Below are 17,968 nucleotides of genomic sequence, written 5' to 3'. Positions count from 1 at the left end.
GAGCAGGGCGAACACACGGTGCTGTGGGGCAAGCAGACATGCCACGCTGCTGTTGGCGTCACGGGGCAGGAGGCTGGCGCCACGTAACCGCTGCCAGGGGGGTGCAGGTGACTCGCACGTTGCTTCTTTCTCAGCAGTGAGTCAGTGCCAGAAGGTGCCTCAAAAGCAGGTTGGAGAGGGGTAGCTCTGCATGAAGAGAACAAAAACATGCTCTGCATGAAGAGAACATGCTCTGCATGAAGAGAACAAAAACATGCTCTGCATGAAGAGAACAAAAACGACCTATCCAGGGGCCAGGACTGTGTGCCAAGAGACCATTTCTGGGCCCCTCTCTGGAAAGGACACGGACACATTAAGTGTGCAGCAGATGGGAGCTGCACTGTGGCCATGGGGCACTACATATTGGCTATACATCTCTCTGCCTCAGCTTTTCCACGTCATGGATTTTCACAATCTCCTCTTCTCCGCTCTAAGAGGAGAAGTAAATTCTGTATCAATGGCAACCATGAGAAGCCTGTATAATTTTGCGTGAGTGTTTTTGAAGAGGGTGGCAAAGATACTCAGCCTTGAAGGATAAGAGCGTGTGGGCAGCGAGGTTTGCTTTGCTTTATCTTGGACAACACTGTTCCAGTGCCTGCTGTCTCAGCAGCTGCATTTTTGATCCCAGGGAGTTATGACTCAGTGTTTGCAAATCCCTGAGCCACCTGTTTGAAGGTATGTCCTGCAAAGCACGATTGCCTAAAACTGAAACGGTTATAAGTGAGTGTGAAAGGTTCAAGCACTCTGTTCTAGCACTCAGAACACGGCCCTTCTTTTCCAACCTGCTTTCCAGGTGATCTGTGCAGGGTTACCTGCTCCGCTGCTGGATCTGTTAGGCTGGATCCACTCACTAAGTGATACCGGTGTCTCGGCAAGAAGCAACGCAAGCAAGTAGAAGAGCTGCACATGAAGAGCCTGTTACCTGACAGGAATGAAAGAGGGAAATTCTCTCTTACCTCCTTTTTTTTTTTCCTCCCCTGACCATTAGTGCTTTCCTTATCAGGAGTGACTGCATTTGCTGGTACAACCTGCTGCTGCTCACATGGGGTTAATGCTCCCCGGTTTGGGTCACGCAAGCAGCCCGGTGGCCCCCAGGGAACCGGCACGGACCATCTGGCGGGGCACAACCAGCTCGTCTGGGGTGCGGGGCCACCATACACTGACGTGTGCACTCACAGCCCTGAGTCCACCTACAGCTCAAGGCTTAGGCCAGTGGCTTTAATTCACCCTGGCAAGAGCACAGGCTTTTGCTAGAGAAACAGGCCACTTTGCAGAGCACTGTCCAGTGAAACCCTCATCTGGAGAGTCAAAAATTGACCAAAATTGTTTAATAAACCAGCAAGAAAAATGCAAGCACCATAGAATCCTTCCATAGAATCCACACAATTGCTTCACAGCAAGTACCATAGAATCCTAAGACCCCTGAAGAAAACACAAGATGGACCAGGAGCTGCCAATCTGCAAATAACTCCATTATTAGCAGAATCCTCAACAGATCCTGCAGAACTGGGTCCGTAAAGCTCAGGTTCAGCACATGCACAACGACCTCCCGGGGAAAACACATCAAGAAGCGCTTTTCTTTCCCAGAATAAGCCAGGAAGGAGGGAGTTTTCCATGCACAGGTGGGGAACGAGAGGAGGAGCATCCCGCGGCGGTTCGGAACGAGGCCCTGCCGACACCGAGCTGCTCCGCAGAGGAGCGGCAGCCCGCGGCGGTCCCGGTCCGGGCGGCCCGGCCGCGCCTTGCGCCAACGGCGCAGCCAGCGCCATTCACGAAGGGGCCGCGCAGCGCACGCGCGCAGCGCCAGGCGGGAGCGCGCCGCGGCGCCCCCTGGCGGCGGCGGGGGGACACCGCAGCGCTGAGGGGGGACACGGCGACATGGGGACACGGCGACACCGTTCGCCACCCCAGCGGAGCTAGGGGGTCTCTCTGTTGCCCACCCCGCGCCAGGCCGGACCAGCAGCCCGGCACAAAGGGCTCCTGGCCGCCCACAGGAGCCAGGCAGACCCCGCAGTCCTGCCTTGCGGCACACGGGCTGCCCCTGCCTGCTCTGTCACTGCAGGTGTCCCAGCCTTCTTGTCCCAGTGCTTTCTCCAGGAGTTTTCCCAAGTCTCATGTCCTAACGTGGAAATAAAACAAAAACAAAGAAAAAAGCACATAGGAAGAAATGATTTTAAAGAAAGGTGAGCCCTGTAAGTGATGCTATTGCAGATTCCTAAAGCAACTCAAGGAAAAGCCAGGGGAGCAGTGCAGCCCTTCAGCACTGCAGGACACGCTGCCAAGGCTGACAAGCAAAGTTCAGCAGTTGAGCCCTAAGCAGACCCCCCAGGCCCACCCACTCCCATTGCAATCACAGGTGGGCTCAAAGCAGGAATCATGGTGTGTTTTGCTTGGCAGAGGCTCAGCTCAAGTTGCGCTGAGTAGCTGAAAAATGAGGTTGTAAAAATAAAGAAACTAGAAGACTACTAAAAAAAAAATAACCAAAAAAAAAAGTAGACCCTCCTGACCAAGTAAACTCTGGCTCTGTCAGTCACCCACTCTCATGGCTCAGGATTTCAAAGCCTTGAGGGTGATGATGGGAAGAGGCCTCTGCCTCCCACTGGCAGCTCCAGAAAGCTGCCTTGGCTTTGCACGCATAACATTAAACAGCAAAACAACAATTAAACCCAAAAGCACTTTTTTTTTCCCCCCTCACCCTCCCCCCGTCGTTGACAGCCACATCTCTGATATCTTGAGGACAGATTTCTGTTAAAACTACACCTGCAAGTGGGATGAGTTGCACCGCCTGAATCCATACACAGACATACTCAGCATCTCCTGCTCCCAAACCGAGCTCCTCAGAAAGCTAAACTGCACAGTCTCTGTTCTTGGTGTAACCTGCCTGCTGGTATGAGGCTCACACCGAGATCAATCCTGTTCCCTGCTGCTACACACTTCAGTGTGCTCCTACGGCCACAGCCACCCTGGAAGACAACTTGCCTTCTTCAAGACAAATCGCTCTTAATGATTATGCAGCTCCCATTTTGACATCAGTCTTCTAAAAGCGGAAAAACACTGTGTTTCTCCTCGGGTACAGTTCTGCCTGTGGACCATCCGGCTGGAGGCGTTTATGGAGCTGCTCCCATCCCTCGGCCCTGGCAGATGGCTGGGCGAGCACAGCTCCATGTGGTCGGCTGCGCTCCCAAGCACACAGCGTGTCCCCGTAGGTGATGGTCTCTGGGCAACCTGCTCTCCAGGTGACACGGAGCACTGCTTGCAAAGGAAGAATTTGGGGAAAATTTCAAGCAGTTTGGGAAAAAACAGCGTCCGGGCAATTCTAGGGAGGCAGAGGATACTAGAGCTGCTCACACGCCACAGCCTGCAGCAATTACATCCCAGCAGCTGGCAAAGGCCTCACGTTACTTCTCACAATTAAAATCAGCCTCTCCCTCCCTGCGTGAGGGCAGCATGAGCTGCTCACAGATGTAACCAGCAAACCCAACCAGGGGCCTGTTTTTTATGGTACTTTCTGTGAGCACGCTAACCAAACACATGCAAAGAGTGGCAGTGGCCCGACAGCATTTTATATCTGCTCTGTGGAAGCGTAAGTACCTCTATAACATGGAAATCTGCAGTAAGATGGGCCTGCCAAACCAAATCCATCCTTAAAGCAAGAATCCTAAGGCCAACAGCCTTGTAACCTACGGGTAAATTTAGACTATGTGGTAGGATTGAAATCTCAGAGGAGATGTTACACAGACACCGAACAACTCAGTTATTGCGGTCAGGAAGGGAGCTGAACATGGGGTTAGTGCTGGCTGGAGCCTGCAACAGCTCAGATGCTGGAGCCTTGCATTGCCCAGCAAGCTCAGGTCCAGGTTTGGCTGAACTCGTCAGCCACCTTTAACAGTGGATCACGCAGCACAGACACGAGCAGCCACTTATGTCGCGGGGCTCCCGGGTGGGGGGGGCATCATGACCCATCACACAGCCCCAGGCCCTCAGCCACTGCCTTTCCACTCAGGCACTCGCGCGGCCGCCTAGTCGACAGGGGGGCCTCAGCCGCTGCTGGGCGCCGCCATGTTGCGCCACCTCCCCTGTTGGACGCCGCCATCTTGTGCCCTCCCCGCTCAGCGCGGGCGCCGCCATCTTGTGCCCTCCCCGCTCAGCGCGGCGTCGGCCATGGCGGGGCTGCTGTGGCGCCTGCTCGTGTGCGTGGCGGCCGCGCGGGCCACCGCCGCCGAGCTGCTGGCCGAGGAGGTGCGGCGCACCGTGGACCTCAGCACGCACCTGGCCAAGGTCTCGGCCGAGATCGGGCTGGCCAACGCGGCGGGGGGCAGCGCCGCCAGCGCCTTCCTGCTGGCGCTGGAGCCCGGCCTGGAGCCGCATCTCGCCTACCTGGGCGTGCAGGTGAGCGCGGCGGAGCGGGGCGGCCCCGGCGCCCGAGGCCCACGCGTCGGCTCCGCGCGGCGGGGCCCGCAGCGAGGGACACGTCGGCACCGACGGGGCGGCCCCGCGGCCGCTCCCCAACGGCGCTTGAACGCGGGGGGGCTCTCGTCCCATCGGGGTGTCACCTCTGCCCCCCGGGTCCCCAGCTCAGCGCCCCCGTCACTGTAGAGAAATCAGTAAGTCTGGCCGGCTTTGCACTCATACAGGTGGCAGGGGCTCTGCTGGACTGGGAACCAGGCCTAGGGAGTCTCCAGAGGGTTGTCAGCAGCCCCTTTAGCACCAGCTCTTGCACATTAATGCAAGGAGCCATTTCATCAATGAAAAAAGAATGATTAAAGAGTTGTATTTAAAAATAAAGCAGTTCTCCATTAGGTAGTACTTAGTGTGGGTGCATCCCCATATAAAGATGTTAGGGGGTATTTTGCCCCATTCATGTTAGTGCTTTCAAACTGCAGCATACTGACCTGGCTGTTGTTTTGGACCAGGTGAAGGGTGAGGAAGAGGAGGAGAACACCTTGGAAGTGAGAGAGACCAAAGTGAAAGGGAAGAGGTGAGTGTCTGTACCCGGAGCTTGCACATCCACACTGCAGCATCTCCCCTAGAATTGCACAGAAACGTAACCATGGGCTGACATACCTGGAGGCATCCCGGGTTCTCTGGTCTGGAAAGGGGCCAAGCTGTACTCGGACTGCCCTGGGTTGCTGCAGGATTAAGGAACACCATTCACATGGATAATTTAGTCCAGTTCCTGCAGCCCAGGAGGTCAGACTGAAGTCACGGCATTTCCTTAGATGCTCATTCCATAGGACATCATCCACATGGCCGTACGTTTCTGTGTCTTCTCACATCCTTCCAGGGCTGCAGCACAGTGAGAGTCTGGCTAGAGACAGAGCCTCTTAAATGCTGCCTCCAAGAGATTCAGCTGCACTGAATCTCCCTTAAGGAAAGGGCTGACTCCCTCCCCCAGGGAGGCCTTAAATACTGCCCTCTTCCTCATTAAAAGGCCTCAGGTGAGATGCCCATTACAGCTATAGTTGTGCCATTCTCTATTGCTCCCTTTAGGGGGCCCTCAAACAGGCTGCCCTGGTATTTACAGAGATCATAAATGCCCTCTGGACACGTTCCCAGAGCAGGGCTCTCATGTCTAACGTGGGCAATGTTGCTGCATCAGATGTTGGCGCTCTGCATGGGTTGCTGCAGAGAGAGGGTGCTGTCCTTCACCTGATGCTTTGCAGGCAGCGCTGGAGTGTTGTGCACTTGTCTAAATGTGGAACAGGCAGGTGCTTTTGGAGCTGCCTTCAGTAATGCAGTGCAAAACCATACTGGTTTTCTGGCCATACCTTAGTTTTGGATCCTGCTTGTGCACAAGTGATGCTGAGCAGTGAGGGAACAAACTCCCTGGGAGCAGGGAGTGCTTAAGGTGTCTGTGATTTGCCTTCTGGGCATTTGCACATACTTCTCCCATCCAGATCATTATTTTTGTCTAGAAAGCAATGGAAAGACCATGTCAAAGCATACCTTATAGAAACAGAACCGGAGAGGGGAATGTGTCACCATTTCCCTTCCAGAATGGGACCGGATGGCATTGCGAACCAAGGGTCATAATTGTCCCTGAACACTTTTCACCCGTTGTTGCCCCTGTCCTGCTTATCCCAGTCTAGATCAAGCACGTCCTGTAGGACAAGACATGAGCCCCATCACACACCCATAAGTGATACAGAGTCCCCGAAGGGCTCCCATCCACAGGGATTGTCACAGAGGGTGCATTTGACTGCTGTCTCAAGGGAGATGTGGCATTTATGGCTTACCTGCTTTTCTCCCTTCCAGTGGAAAATTCTTCTCCGTGAAGCTGCCATCCCCTTTGGCACCAGGAGCCAAGGTCCGTGTGTCTGTGGAAATGGTTTTCACGCACGTCCTGCAGCCGTATCCCACCCACATAACCCAGAGCGAGAAGCAGTTTGTGGTCTTTGAAGGAAATCACTACTTCTACTCACCATACTTAACCAAGAGCCAAACAACCCGGCTCAAATTGGCCTCCAGGAACGTGGAGAGCTACACCAAGCTGGGCAACCCTTCTCGCACGGAAGACATGATTGAATATGGCCCCTTCAAGGATATCCCTCCTTATAGCCAGGTAAATATCCTTACAAAGAGGCTGCTGTTTGTTGCTTTGCCACAAACATCTTGTAAACATGGGACCTGCATGTCAAGAGACCAGAAAGTGGGAAGTGGAGGCAGACCATGCATGGTTTGGGCAGGGCTATATTTGCAGTGGGGGATTCTGCTGGTGCATCCCCAGTAGCAACGACCCACTGATGATCTCTGTGTGACCTGGGCTGGGTGATTCTTTCTTATCAACCAACACTCTGCAGCAAAGCCTTCTCTGCAGACTTCACCCTTCTAGAGAATCTATCACAGAAGGTCCTCTGTGGAACGCGGAAATAACTAATTGGGAAGAAGTTTGTGGCTAATCAATTATCCTCTCTCCTTGTTAGGACACCCTGAAGGTGCACTATGAAAATAACAGTCCATTCCTGACCATCACCAGTATGACCCGAGTCATCGAGGTGTCTCACTGGGGGAACATTGCGGTTGAAGAGACGGTTGATTTAAAGCACACGGGAGCGGTGCTGAAAGGGCCCTTCTCCAGATACGACTACCAGAGACAGCCAGACAGCGGGATCTCTTCGGTCAAGTCCTTTAAGGTTGACATTTTGTATCTGTAGCTTCCTGCTCTTGTATCCTCAGATGAAAATCCACTTACCCGTCTCTTTTCCCTTTGGTGACTGTACCCAAGTCATGAGGGAACATTAAAGATCTAAAATATTTGCAGAGAAGGCCCATAGGGGATGGGTATAGCTAATGGAGGTACAGGAGGAAGTACAGGTGCTAGGAGGTTACATCTGCTGACCAAACACACTACACTGACCAGGTGGGGTAGTGTCTCTCCACACTCCCACAATCTAGGGGAGTCACCAAAACTCTTATTCCCCTGTGCTGACAGCTCTGCTTCCCTGTACAAGGACCCTTTTTTGTCCTCGCTGTCTTATTTTCCCTGTTGCCCTCTGTTATAATCTCATCATGTTGAATATTAATTAGAAACTCACCTGTTCATTCCTTATTGTGAAGCACTTGGAGTGTTAAAGCTGTAGCTCTGCTAGCCGGATGGGAAAGGTATTTTGTGTGTTAATCTCAGCTGAAACCTTTCTCGCTCCTCGAAGCCTCCAGGACCGCATATTGTAGCTCGCTGAAGCAGCACAGCCAAATAGAAATCTTGTTTTGCTGAGTGCAAAACAGCGAGTTCAAGAAATTAGGAGCAGTGGGCTGGAAGGAAAAAGGAATTGCTGTCCTGACGGGTGTGACGAGATCCCTGCTGTGTGGGGTACTTGCAGCTGGGCTGGGGAAAGTGCTGGATTCCCCCAATCACTTAAAGGCCGAGTAACCTGAGCGCTGGCACTCACTTTTGTTGTTGATTGTTTGTAACAGCACAGTTCTACTTTACACAGCTACAGACAGTGTAACTGCCTGGCCATTTTGTGGTCTGTCCCATGGGAATGACGTTCCTGATGCTTAGCAGCTGTTACTGGTTTTGCCAGCTCTCCTGGAAAGGAGCTGGAGAGCTGATGGACTGTGTGTTGCTTCTCCCCCTGCAGACTATTCTCCCTGCTGCTGCTCAGGACGTGTATTACCGCGATGAAATTGGAAACATCTCCACCAGCCACCTCCTTGTCCTGGATGACTCCGTGGAGATGGAGATCCGGCCCCGCTTCCCGCTCTTTGGGGGATGGAAGACTCACTACATCATCGGCTACAACCTGCCAAGCTATGAGTATCTCTACAACCTTGGTGGGTGGCACAGCAGAAGGGAATAAGAAACTCTCTTTTCTGTGTTGTAGGGTGGTTGTAGTACAGTGAAGGACTTGACCGTTTGACTCACACCTTAACAACAACAGTGGTTACGTATTGTTTTTAGAATATGCAAACCCATCCCTCTGTTCTGTGTTTACTTCAGGATTTTGTAGACTTCTGGTTAAAACATACTTGAGTCAGCTAGTACCCTGTGCTGTATGATACATCCATCCTTCATTCTGCTCATCCATGATAATACATCCATGTTTCATTCTGTTAAGAACAGTATCTCAGTGTTGCCCCACGTTCTTCCGGGAAGTGTAACCTCTCCCTGGTTTGTGCTCTTAGGTGATCAGTATGCCCTGAAGATGAGATTTGTAGACCACGTTTTTGATGAGCAAGTTACAGACTCTCTGACTGTCAAGATCATCTTGCCAGAAGGTGCCAAGTAAGTGTCATTACTGCTGGCTCATTACTGCCAAATAGAGGATGTTAGTGCCAATCCTTTTGTGTACTTAATGCCCCGAGGACAGTGAAACAAAACCACTGGCTGTGAATACAGAGGAAACCTTGGAGCACTACCTTGTTTCCTTTTAAAGGGATGTTTAAACTGCATAATTGGCTCCATGCTAGAGGCCACAGTTGACCAGCCAAGTTTTGAATTGCTTCATCTCAAATAGCATAAGAGTCATGTCAGACTGGCTTTATCCATAGGAATATCCATGTGGACAGCCCCTATGAGATCAATCGTGCTTCTGATGAGCTCCACTACACGTACCTGGACACTTTTGGACGCCCCGTTATTGTGGCCCACAAGAGCAACCTGGTGGAGCAGCACATTCAGGACATTGTGGTAAGTCATCGTGGTGAGCCTCTCTTTGTCTGGTTTGCCTGACAAGCTGGGCCTCCTGTTTCCATCAGCACCTCTCATGCTTCGTGGCCAGTTCCACTGGGAGAGGTTCTCTGCCATAGTGACATGGGTCATTTCTCAATGTCTCAATCTTCTCTTCTAGGTTCATTACACCTTCAACAAAATCCTGATGCTGCAGGAGCCTTTGCTGGTGGTTGGAGCCTTTTATATCTTGTTCTTCACTGTGATTGTCTACGTGCGGCTGGATTTCTCCATCACTAAGGTGCTGTATGATGAAAAGCCCTTTGGGAACATTAATAGTTCACTCATGCAGTAGCTGGAGATTTTTTTAACCAGTAGTTTTTCCCTCTGAATATTGATGGTGAGTAGGTATCCATCTGGATGCTTGAAGGGAGCCCTTTTTTCTACCATGCCTGAGCACTGATATTCCTCTGCAGGGTTTCAGTTGATGTTTTAAGGCTAATCTGAGTTTTGTCTTCTAGATAAAGCCCATCCCTGAGAAGCAGAGCCTCTAGAGCTGCTTGCTAGGTTAGCTTAAGTGCAGCGCTTGCCCTAGTTGGTCCTTGAACAAGACACGTGTATCATTTATTGATTGCAGTCAGTTGAGCTAATTGCAAAGGGAGCCATTTCCCTAATAGCCCCGTGCCAAACTGTAAACATGGCTTGAAGTAGATCAAGGAGGTGATTGTGCTGATCTTCCATTCTCTCCTCTTGCAGGATCCAGCTGCTGAAGCTAGGATGAAGGTTGCCTGTATCACAGAGCAAGTTCTAACTCTGGTAAACAAGAGGCTTGGGCTCTATCGTCACTTTGATGAAGCGGTGAATAAGTACAAGCAGTCACGGGACATCTCCACCCTGAACAGCGGCAAAAAGTCTTTGGAGACAGAGCACAAGGCCCTGACAAGTGAAATAGCCTCTCTGCAGTCTAAACTGAAGACAGAAGGCTCTGATTTATGTGATAAGGTAAGAAATGTATTTTTAAAGGTCTGCTTTTCTTGGCTCTATTAAGTATTCTAAGTCAGTTTTAATTTGTGGTTTAGTTTCTTCAGTCCGTATCTTTTTTTTTAGGCCTCAGATTACATTTTTTCCCTGGAAGGTGTAAAATTCCATTTATTCTGTTGTTTCCCCCCCCACCACCATTTGCCGTAATCTTGGCTACGTAGCCCTCTGGGTGTTGTTAGAAACAGCACAAGCAGCTGTTCACTAAAACATCAGTTAAGCAGCGGTGTGGGTACACATCTGTAATGGTCCTAAAGCTTGTCATTGAACTCATGGCAGTGGCATTTAGGTAAGAATAGAAGCCATCGACACTATCTCTTCTGACTCTGCTAATCAAACTCACCACACCAAAGTCTTCTCCCTAATCCCATAGTTTCTTGCACACGTGAATTTGATGCTGGCAGCTCCAGTAACGTGCTGCTTCCCAGGGGATTTTGCTGTACTGTGTGGAAAGCTGTGGCATGAGGGTGCTCACTCTGCTCTTCGCTTTACACTATCTATTTTAAGACGTACCTGGAACAGACAGCTAACTGCAAGCGGGGACATGCCAATCTCCAAGGTCCATTCAAGGCACAGCCTCCTTGCTCACTCTGTTACTGGCTAGAGGAGTAGATCTGTCGCTGTGGACAGCAGCCCTTGTTCTCACACACCATTACCTTCACTGCAAGAAGGACACAGCTTCGTGGTAGCTGTGATGTAGCTGAAAGCCTTTCAAAACCCACTGGTAACACCAATCAACAGCCATTGCACCTCTCTCCTGCTCATGTAGCTCCTGGTGTCTCAGACCCCTGCTTAGTTACCCACTTGCAAGTTGTTCCTCACAACACAATGACAGAGAGGTGGCAGCTCAGGAGGCCATAGGCAGACAGGAGATGTTCCTCTTACCATTGATGTTCCTCTTAACACTGATGGCTCAGTGTTACTGTCCCAGCTTCACTGTAGGGATGATTTTTGAGTCATCACATTCCGTTTGTTTCTCACTCCTCTCAGGTGAGTGAGATCCAGAAGCTCGACAGCCAAGTCAAGGAGCTTGTTCTAAAGTCCTCTGTTGAGGCGGAGCGGCTGGTGGCAGGCAAGCTCAAGAAGGACACGTACATCGAGAACGAGAAGACGCATTCCAACAAGCGCCAGGAGCTCGTCACCAAGATCGACAACATTCTTGACGCTTTGTAACGCGGTGGGTTAGTAACTGGGAGAAGGGAGGGATGCAAACAGAGCTCAGAGGCCTGGGAGTGGACACACTTTGAGCCAAAACTAGTAATACTCCTTCCCAGCAAAATGGGAAAATAATTCATGTGAAAAAAGGTCTGCAAGTAAATTTTGTTTTTAGATTCTTTCAAAGAGCCTCAGCAATATATGCTGTGCAAGGGACCATGATGTCTTGCTTTTGGGTGGATAACGGGGCTTCTGGAGGCGAGACACAGCGAGGTTATAAAATATTCTGCTTTTGTTTGTCCCTGTGCAGCTGTGCTCTTACACACGGCCGGACAGAGCACAGACGTGCTCATGGCAAACCCCAATGTCACGTCCAGAAGGAATAAAGATGATTTTGTTTTAAAGGCTTTGGAATAAAACAGCGGCCGCCCCTTGTATTTGAGCTAAGTGGTGGGTGGGCAGGGTCCACAGCAGCAGGGCCGGGGGGAACCAGCCTGGAATGGGATCCCGGCCCGGCCTGCAGTGGCAGCACTGGTACCGGGGTGGGGAGCGGGGTCTTGGCAGTCCCCGGAACCAATGTGTGCTGGTGCTGTTCCCGGGGGAGCAGAGTTCAGCATAGGACTGGTCCCCCACTGTCGCGTTTCCCCCTTGGCTTTGCCTCTTGGTACGGGCCAAACCCGGGCCCGGGTCTAAGGGAGGCCGGTCCGGGTTGTGCGGGGGGACCGGATCGGAGCGGGCCGGGCGCGGGGAGCGGGCCGGGCGCGGTGCCGCCCGCTGCGGCCGCGGTTTCCCGCCCGCGGGCCGGGCCGGGCCGCTGAGGCGCCGCCTGGGGGCGCCATCGTGGTGCGCGCGGCGCATGCGCGGAAGGAGGGGACGCGGGGCGGGGGAACGGGGCGCGGGTTCGAGTCCCGCTCCCGGCACCTCGGGGGGTCCGGGGTGTCCTGCGGTTCGTGCCCCGCACGGAGCCGGGGCAGCCCTGGGCAGCGCGGGGGAGGAGGAATTTTAAAATGAGGCAGCAATTCAATATCTTGAATTTTAAAATGTGGCAGCAAATACAGGAGACCGGAAGCAGTTGGGGTAATTAGGTTATAGCCTCTTTCTGTTCCCTGATGTGATTCTGCTTTTCACCTGCCTTGAAGAGCAGGAGACAGATCTGTTTGTGAATTTGGTGAGGGCAGCATGCTCACCAAAGGAATTGGAGGTCACCTGCAAACCAAGCCAGGCACCTGTAACTGCAGAGAGATCCAAGCCACTTCCACACTAGGATTATCACTAGATCCAGTCTCAGCTCTCCCCAAAGGGTGGCTGTTGTGCAGGACCCTTGTGCTGGTGCCTGAGGAGGTATTTGCCCCCAGGAGCATTTAAGGTGTCATTTGAACAGCACAGACCTGCTGCCACAACTAAAAGGCCATGCGAGGAAGGAGAGCCCCATGGCTTCACCAGCCACATGGTGGCAGAGCCCCATCCCATTTTGAAGTCCTGCTTTCATGTCCCTAATTACTCAGAGTCTCATCCCATACCGTGCAGTATGCCCAGCCTGGCATTGCCCTTCTCTGGCCCAAGCGAGGTGCTGAGTGACAGGGGCACAGGGAGAACATTCGGCCAAGGGTTTCTCAATCTGCCCGACGTGACCTTGGCATCACTGGGGGCCCGGCAGCCCTGAGGCTGCAGCTCATCCCCTGAGCAAACTGGTGCTCATGGCAGGGCTGGTGGGCAGGGGGTTGTTCGCACCGCCACCCTCAGCCCTCTTGGCCCCTGCCCAAAGGGGTGACTCTCACAGCAGGGTTTGTCCCCAGGTCTGGGTGGCCTCTGTCATCCCTAGGCATATAAGTTTTGGTCCAGGGGGTGATAGAGCCCCCAGGTGCCAACGGGGATCGTGCCCAGACAGGGCAGGGAAGCAGGGGGAAGGCCTGATCACACGGATAGCCAAGGCCAGCCCATCATGGTCCAGACAGGGAGATAAAAGAGGCCCCCCTGTTCCAGGTGTGGCTGGGTGCAGAGTGTCCGGGCAAGCAGCACAGTGTCTCAGACTGGATCCGGTGCCTTAGGAACTGCAGGAGATCTGTCCAACACAACAACAACCCCCCAGTGCTGCTGTCTCAAGGAAGAGCAAAGTCTTCCCAGGCTCTTTCGGGAGGCTTTTCTGTTTTACAGAGAACACAGACAGCATGAAACTCCCCTGGCCACGCAGACTCCGAAGTGGTTTTGTTGGGCACATTTTGATGACAGGCATCTGACCACGTTGTCTTGCAAGAACCAGCTCCTTCCCATCACCAAAAGCTCCCCCTTGCAATGGGGTGGGTGAATGGGCACCGTGCCCAGACCCATGCGTGTCCCCGGCCTCTCTGATCCCTGCTGAGATGCTGTTGGGAGCCCTGATACAATGAGCCCTGCCTGAACAGGGTGTGGACAAAAACAAACCAACAAACTGCTAGAAATCAAACAAACTTCCATGAATCCCTGGAACAAAACACACACGGGACACGGGGTGGCCCTGGGGGCATCTGAGGGCAGCTAGGACTTTCCTGTTGCATTTGGTGTGATGCAAGAATGTCCAGGAGAGGAGAAGGCATCAAACTGCTGCTCTCAGAGACACCCTTAATTTCCAGACTGGAAATTAAGTCTTTTTTTCCACTTTTGCTGGGGAAAGGCAGCGTCACCCTCCCTTCCACAGGCCCCTGGTGTGCAGCTTCCCTGGCAGCCCTGCAGAGCTGATTCCAGCTGCACACGGGTGCCCCAGGCACCCACCACACAAAGCCCATGGCAGGGACAGAGCCTTGTTGTGTCACAACAGCACATTTTTCAACGGGATTACAAAGTAGGCTGGAAATGCACATTCTGTGACACCCCCAGGGTGAGCTTTGTCCCCAGCAGGGTCCCCAAGCCTCATGCCTGCTCCCTTTTTAACCTTGGGCAGCAGCCTGCAGCAACAGATGCATCAGGGAACCCCTGCAAACAGCCACAGCAGAGCAGCCTGGAGAGCAGCACACCTCTAGGAGTCCTGCAGCTTTGCTCCTGAGAATAAACTAGAAAGGTAAAAAAAGAAAAAAAAAATACAGCACATACCAGGAAATCAGAGCCTGCAGGAGCTGGGAAGAGCCAGAGCAACAGCAACTGATCAGTCAATTGGGGCCACAGCTGCTGGTCTCTGCTGTATTTAAAGGAGGGCAGCCACCCACCTGAGGGAGAGAGGGTTGTTCTGCTTTCAGGAGGGTCCTCTGGTATTGCCAACACCTGGTCTGTATTCACCTGACTGTGCAGAGCCATGTGTCATAGGGTGCAGCGAACAGCGCTCCACGGGCAGCAGGCACCAGCGCCCCGGCCTTCGGAGCCGCGCTGAGCTTCACACATCACCATATCCCTGGCTCCTGGGTTCCCATCCCAGCACTTTGCCATTTCCAGGTGTCCCACAGAAACCCACGGCTGGGGTCAGCCCACACATCTCAGGGTGTCCTCCCTTGCCCTAAGCCTTAGCGCTCTCTAGGAACAGAAAGGAATGTAGGTTTTTATATTAAGCAATCGCATGGCTTTGGAAAGCTCCCTAACCTGCTGCCAGCCTCTCATGCGCTTGAGGAGAGAGGAGGCGACAGGACCAGCAGGAAGGGCTCCTCTGGACGCTGCAGGGCTGCCGGGAGGGGACCGGGCTGTGTTTGCATGGTCAGGTCACTGCTGGCAGGCCAGAGGATGCTGATGGGGAGAAACCCATCGGAGCCCCACACATTGCCCCACTGGGGATGGATGCCATGGATGTCAACGTCTCCAGCAAAGGAGCTGCTGCTGCCTCCCTGCACATGGGGTCCTTGCTCCTCTGCTGTCTCTGACCCACATCCCACCCTGCACAACCCAACTCTCCCTTCCTGGGCCAGGGACAAGCTCTCTCTCCCAGGACCTGCAGATGTTTTCCAGGGATCCTTCCCGCTTTTGGTGCGGGAGGAAGAGGAGGGTGCCTGGCAAAGGGCCTGCTCGCAAGGGCTGTGCTGGGGAGGAGGAGGGTCGTGTCAGGGCCTTGAATAATCACCTCCAGCAGCACTGGCGAAACTGGGAGCTGCAGAAGCGGATGGCAGAATCCTCGGGTGTGCGTCCGAGGGACACGCGCGTGCCCAAGGGAGAGCGTGCGGCACAGGGAGCTGCGGGAAGCGCCCCGAGGACACGGGTGGCACCTGCGGGGACATCATAGGACAGCGGCCACGTCCTTCCAGGGCTCCCTGCTGCCCTCTGGACCCGCTCCCGTGCACCGAGGGCTCCCTGCTGCCCTGCACGTGGCCTCTGTCCCGGGGGTCCCACACGGCCAGGAACGGCTCCCGGTATCCCCGGGACACGGCAGCAGCACCATGTAGTGACTGCGGAGCGGCCACGCAGGAGCTCCACGCACTGCTGGCTGATCCGGGCACCCAGCGGCATCCCAGGTGCCGGCGGCCACCAGGCCAGGGATGACACCGCACGTGGTGGCCGTGCGCAGCCCCGGTGCCGGCACAGACACCGCGGGGTGGCCTTGGCGTCATGGGGCCATCACAGGAGCTGCCCGATGCTCGCGGCCGTCGGGACCCCCACGAGGCCAGCGGCCTCTCCACCGCCACCACCGGAGGCCGACACCGGGCACCAGGCCCATGCGCCCCGCCATGGCACCATGCCATTGGCACCGCCACCATCACACGGGGGGACCGATGGCACCCAGCCGGCCCATGCAAGGCAGCACTGGGCACCCAGGACACTTACTACTCCCTCACTTCTTCTGCCCTCGTCCAATTTGTCTTGGCGACTGCAAGACACTTGGCGCACTTGACACTTTGTCACTTGGCGCAAACCCCGGGTGACAGCGCCCGCCCTGCACGGTTTTACCACAGTATCCTGCAAAAGGCATCTGGCGAGCTGATAGTGCAGGGGGTTCCGGGCGGGAGGCGCTGCCGGAAGCGGCGGCCCGGCGGCGGTTGAGGACCCGACGCCTCCGCCGGGCCAGCAAACAGGAAACTTCCCCGCGGCTCCGCTCCGGGGCCGCCCGGGAGCCGCCGGCGCCGCCGGGGCCGTCGCGGGACCCTCCGCTGCCCGGCCCCGTGGAGCCGCCGAGGCGCCCGCTGCTGCCCGGGGCGGCCGGTGGCATCGCGTCTCCATGCGGGAAGCTCCGCCAGGGCATCGGGACGGTGCCAAGGGCTGCGCGGCCCCTGCGGGCCGCGGCGGCCTCGTGCCGGCGTCGGGCGGGCACGTGGCGGCGAGCGGCGCCGGGCGCAGAGCTCGGCCCGGCCAGCAGGGACGCGGCTGCGCCGCCACCGCCAGCCGTTAACGCGAGTCACCGTCTCCGCGGCCGGCCGCGCTGCAGGGGCGGCCGGCGGAGCGGCCGCGCGCGGACGGGGCCGGTGCCGGTGCCAGGGTGGCTGCTCCGCATGGAGGTGACGGCGGGAGGACAGTGTCGTAAATGAGCAACAGGTAGCAGGGACGAGTGAGCGCTGGCACCGAGGCAGGCGGATTATAAGAGCAAGGAGGGCACTGTGGAACCGGAGCCTCCGCCCCGAGCTCCCTGCCCCGGAGAGGGCGTCTCTGGTAGCAGAGCAAGGCAAAGGTAAAACGCTCTGATAGCAAAAACTGTGCTGCTTATAGGGTGTAAAACCTGCCCTGCTTGCGAAGGATTCAGTGGGACAGAGCTGGGCAAAGCCAGAATGCTTTGCAATTCCCACATAAACCATGGAGCAGAGGTGAGAAATGGGAGGCAGCATCATCTTTCGCCCGATGATTCAAGATCTCCCACAACCAAGGGAGACGAGAGGGACTCGGGCTGCTGACCCCGGGCAGGCAGCCGGCTCCGAGACCTCTTTGTTTCACTTTGTATTCGAGCAGTCGTACGGCCCTGCTCCGTGCCTGGGCATCCAGTGCCCCTGGCTGCTGGCACCGGGCACAGGGGTGCCCAGGTTTGGGTTCTGTGTGCCTCTATTCAGCATCCCTCAATGTTCAACAAATAGGAAGGAACAAATGCCGGCTGAGAGCCGGCAGGGAAGCAGCAGGGCGCTCTTCAGTCCCTCTTAAGTGAATCCTAGAAGATTTCACTGCTCATCAAACATGAATTGCCACTAAGTTTCTGTCCTAGCCCAAGCCAGCTCCCACAGCATTTCCCTCACCAAGGAAGCATTTCCCTCGCAAAGGAAGCATTATTGTCCTCGCAAAGGAAGCATTCCCCTGGCAAGAGCCCCGTGGATGCACGAACATGTGTGTGCCACCGGCCCTTCCATCAGCTCCACTACAGACCAGCAGAGCAGGGAGAAGGAAACCACACTGGGAAGGGGCTGTCTCCCCTGGCTTCACCCAGCCCGCCGAGGGGGACATTATTTGTCCGCCTTCTCCTAGGTGCAGCAGATGACAGGCAGTCAGAGCCGCTCCGGCGATGCCATGGGTAAAAAAGGCCTCCATATCCACACGTGCACAGCAGACAGCCGGCAGCCTCCGAAGCGGCAACGGGGCAATTCCCGGGCAGCGCTCCCAAGGGGCGGCCCCCGCGTCCCGCACGGTGAGCAGGGTGGATTTGCTCCCGGCTGCTCCCCAGGACCAAATCTCGTCCCTGTGGCCGGGATCCTCTGCGGGGACCCTGGCGACGCAGGGACACTGGCAGCCACCAGGTGTCCCTGCAAGCCCGCGCTTGTC

The 17,968-nt window shown here is 55.0% G+C and overlaps 1 protein-coding gene across 1 annotated transcript; it reads left to right on the top strand.

Moving 5' to 3' along the window:
- Positions 1-4,185: 4,185 nt before the first annotated feature.
- On the top strand, positions 4,186-11,681 carry RPN1 (ribophorin I). The gene is made up of 10 exons (XM_026052485.1): positions 4,186-4,428; positions 4,953-5,017; positions 6,295-6,601; positions 6,963-7,172; positions 8,121-8,313; positions 8,665-8,764; positions 9,031-9,169; positions 9,330-9,449; positions 9,905-10,150; positions 11,177-11,681. Exons 1-10 carry the CDS (start codon positions 4,201-4,203, stop codon positions 11,357-11,359), a joined length of 1,791 nt encoding a protein of 596 aa, XP_025908270.1. The 5' UTR covers positions 4,186-4,200; the 3' UTR covers positions 11,360-11,681.
- Positions 11,682-17,968: the final 6,287 nt, after the last annotated feature.

The sequence above is a fragment of the Nothoprocta perdicaria genome, unplaced genomic scaffold (genome assembly GCF_003342845.1).
Source record: "Nothoprocta perdicaria isolate Ctin4 unplaced genomic scaffold, notPer1 scaffold_9, whole genome shotgun sequence".
Classification (NCBI taxonomy): Eukaryota; Metazoa; Chordata; class Aves; order Tinamiformes; family Tinamidae; genus Nothoprocta; species Nothoprocta perdicaria.
Note: the sequence above shows the minus strand (reverse complement) of the source record. Positions and strands in the feature narration are given on the sequence as shown.

What these genes read in the sequence shown, in the direction of transcription:
- RPN1 (XM_026052485.1), top strand. Translation starts at nt 4,201, where the DNA reads ATGGCGGGGCTGCTGTGGCGCCTGCTCGTGTGCGTGGCGGCCGCGCGG. An exon ending in CTTCGGTCAAGTCCTTTAAG is followed by an intron (nt 7,173 to 8,120) that starts GTTGACATTTTG and finishes CTCCCCCTGCAG; the next exon opens with ACTATTCTCCCTGCTGCTGC. An exon ending in TGAGTATCTCTACAACCTTG is followed by an intron (nt 8,314 to 8,664) that starts GTGGGTGGCACA and finishes TTGTGCTCTTAG; the next exon opens with GTGATCAGTATGCCCTGAAG.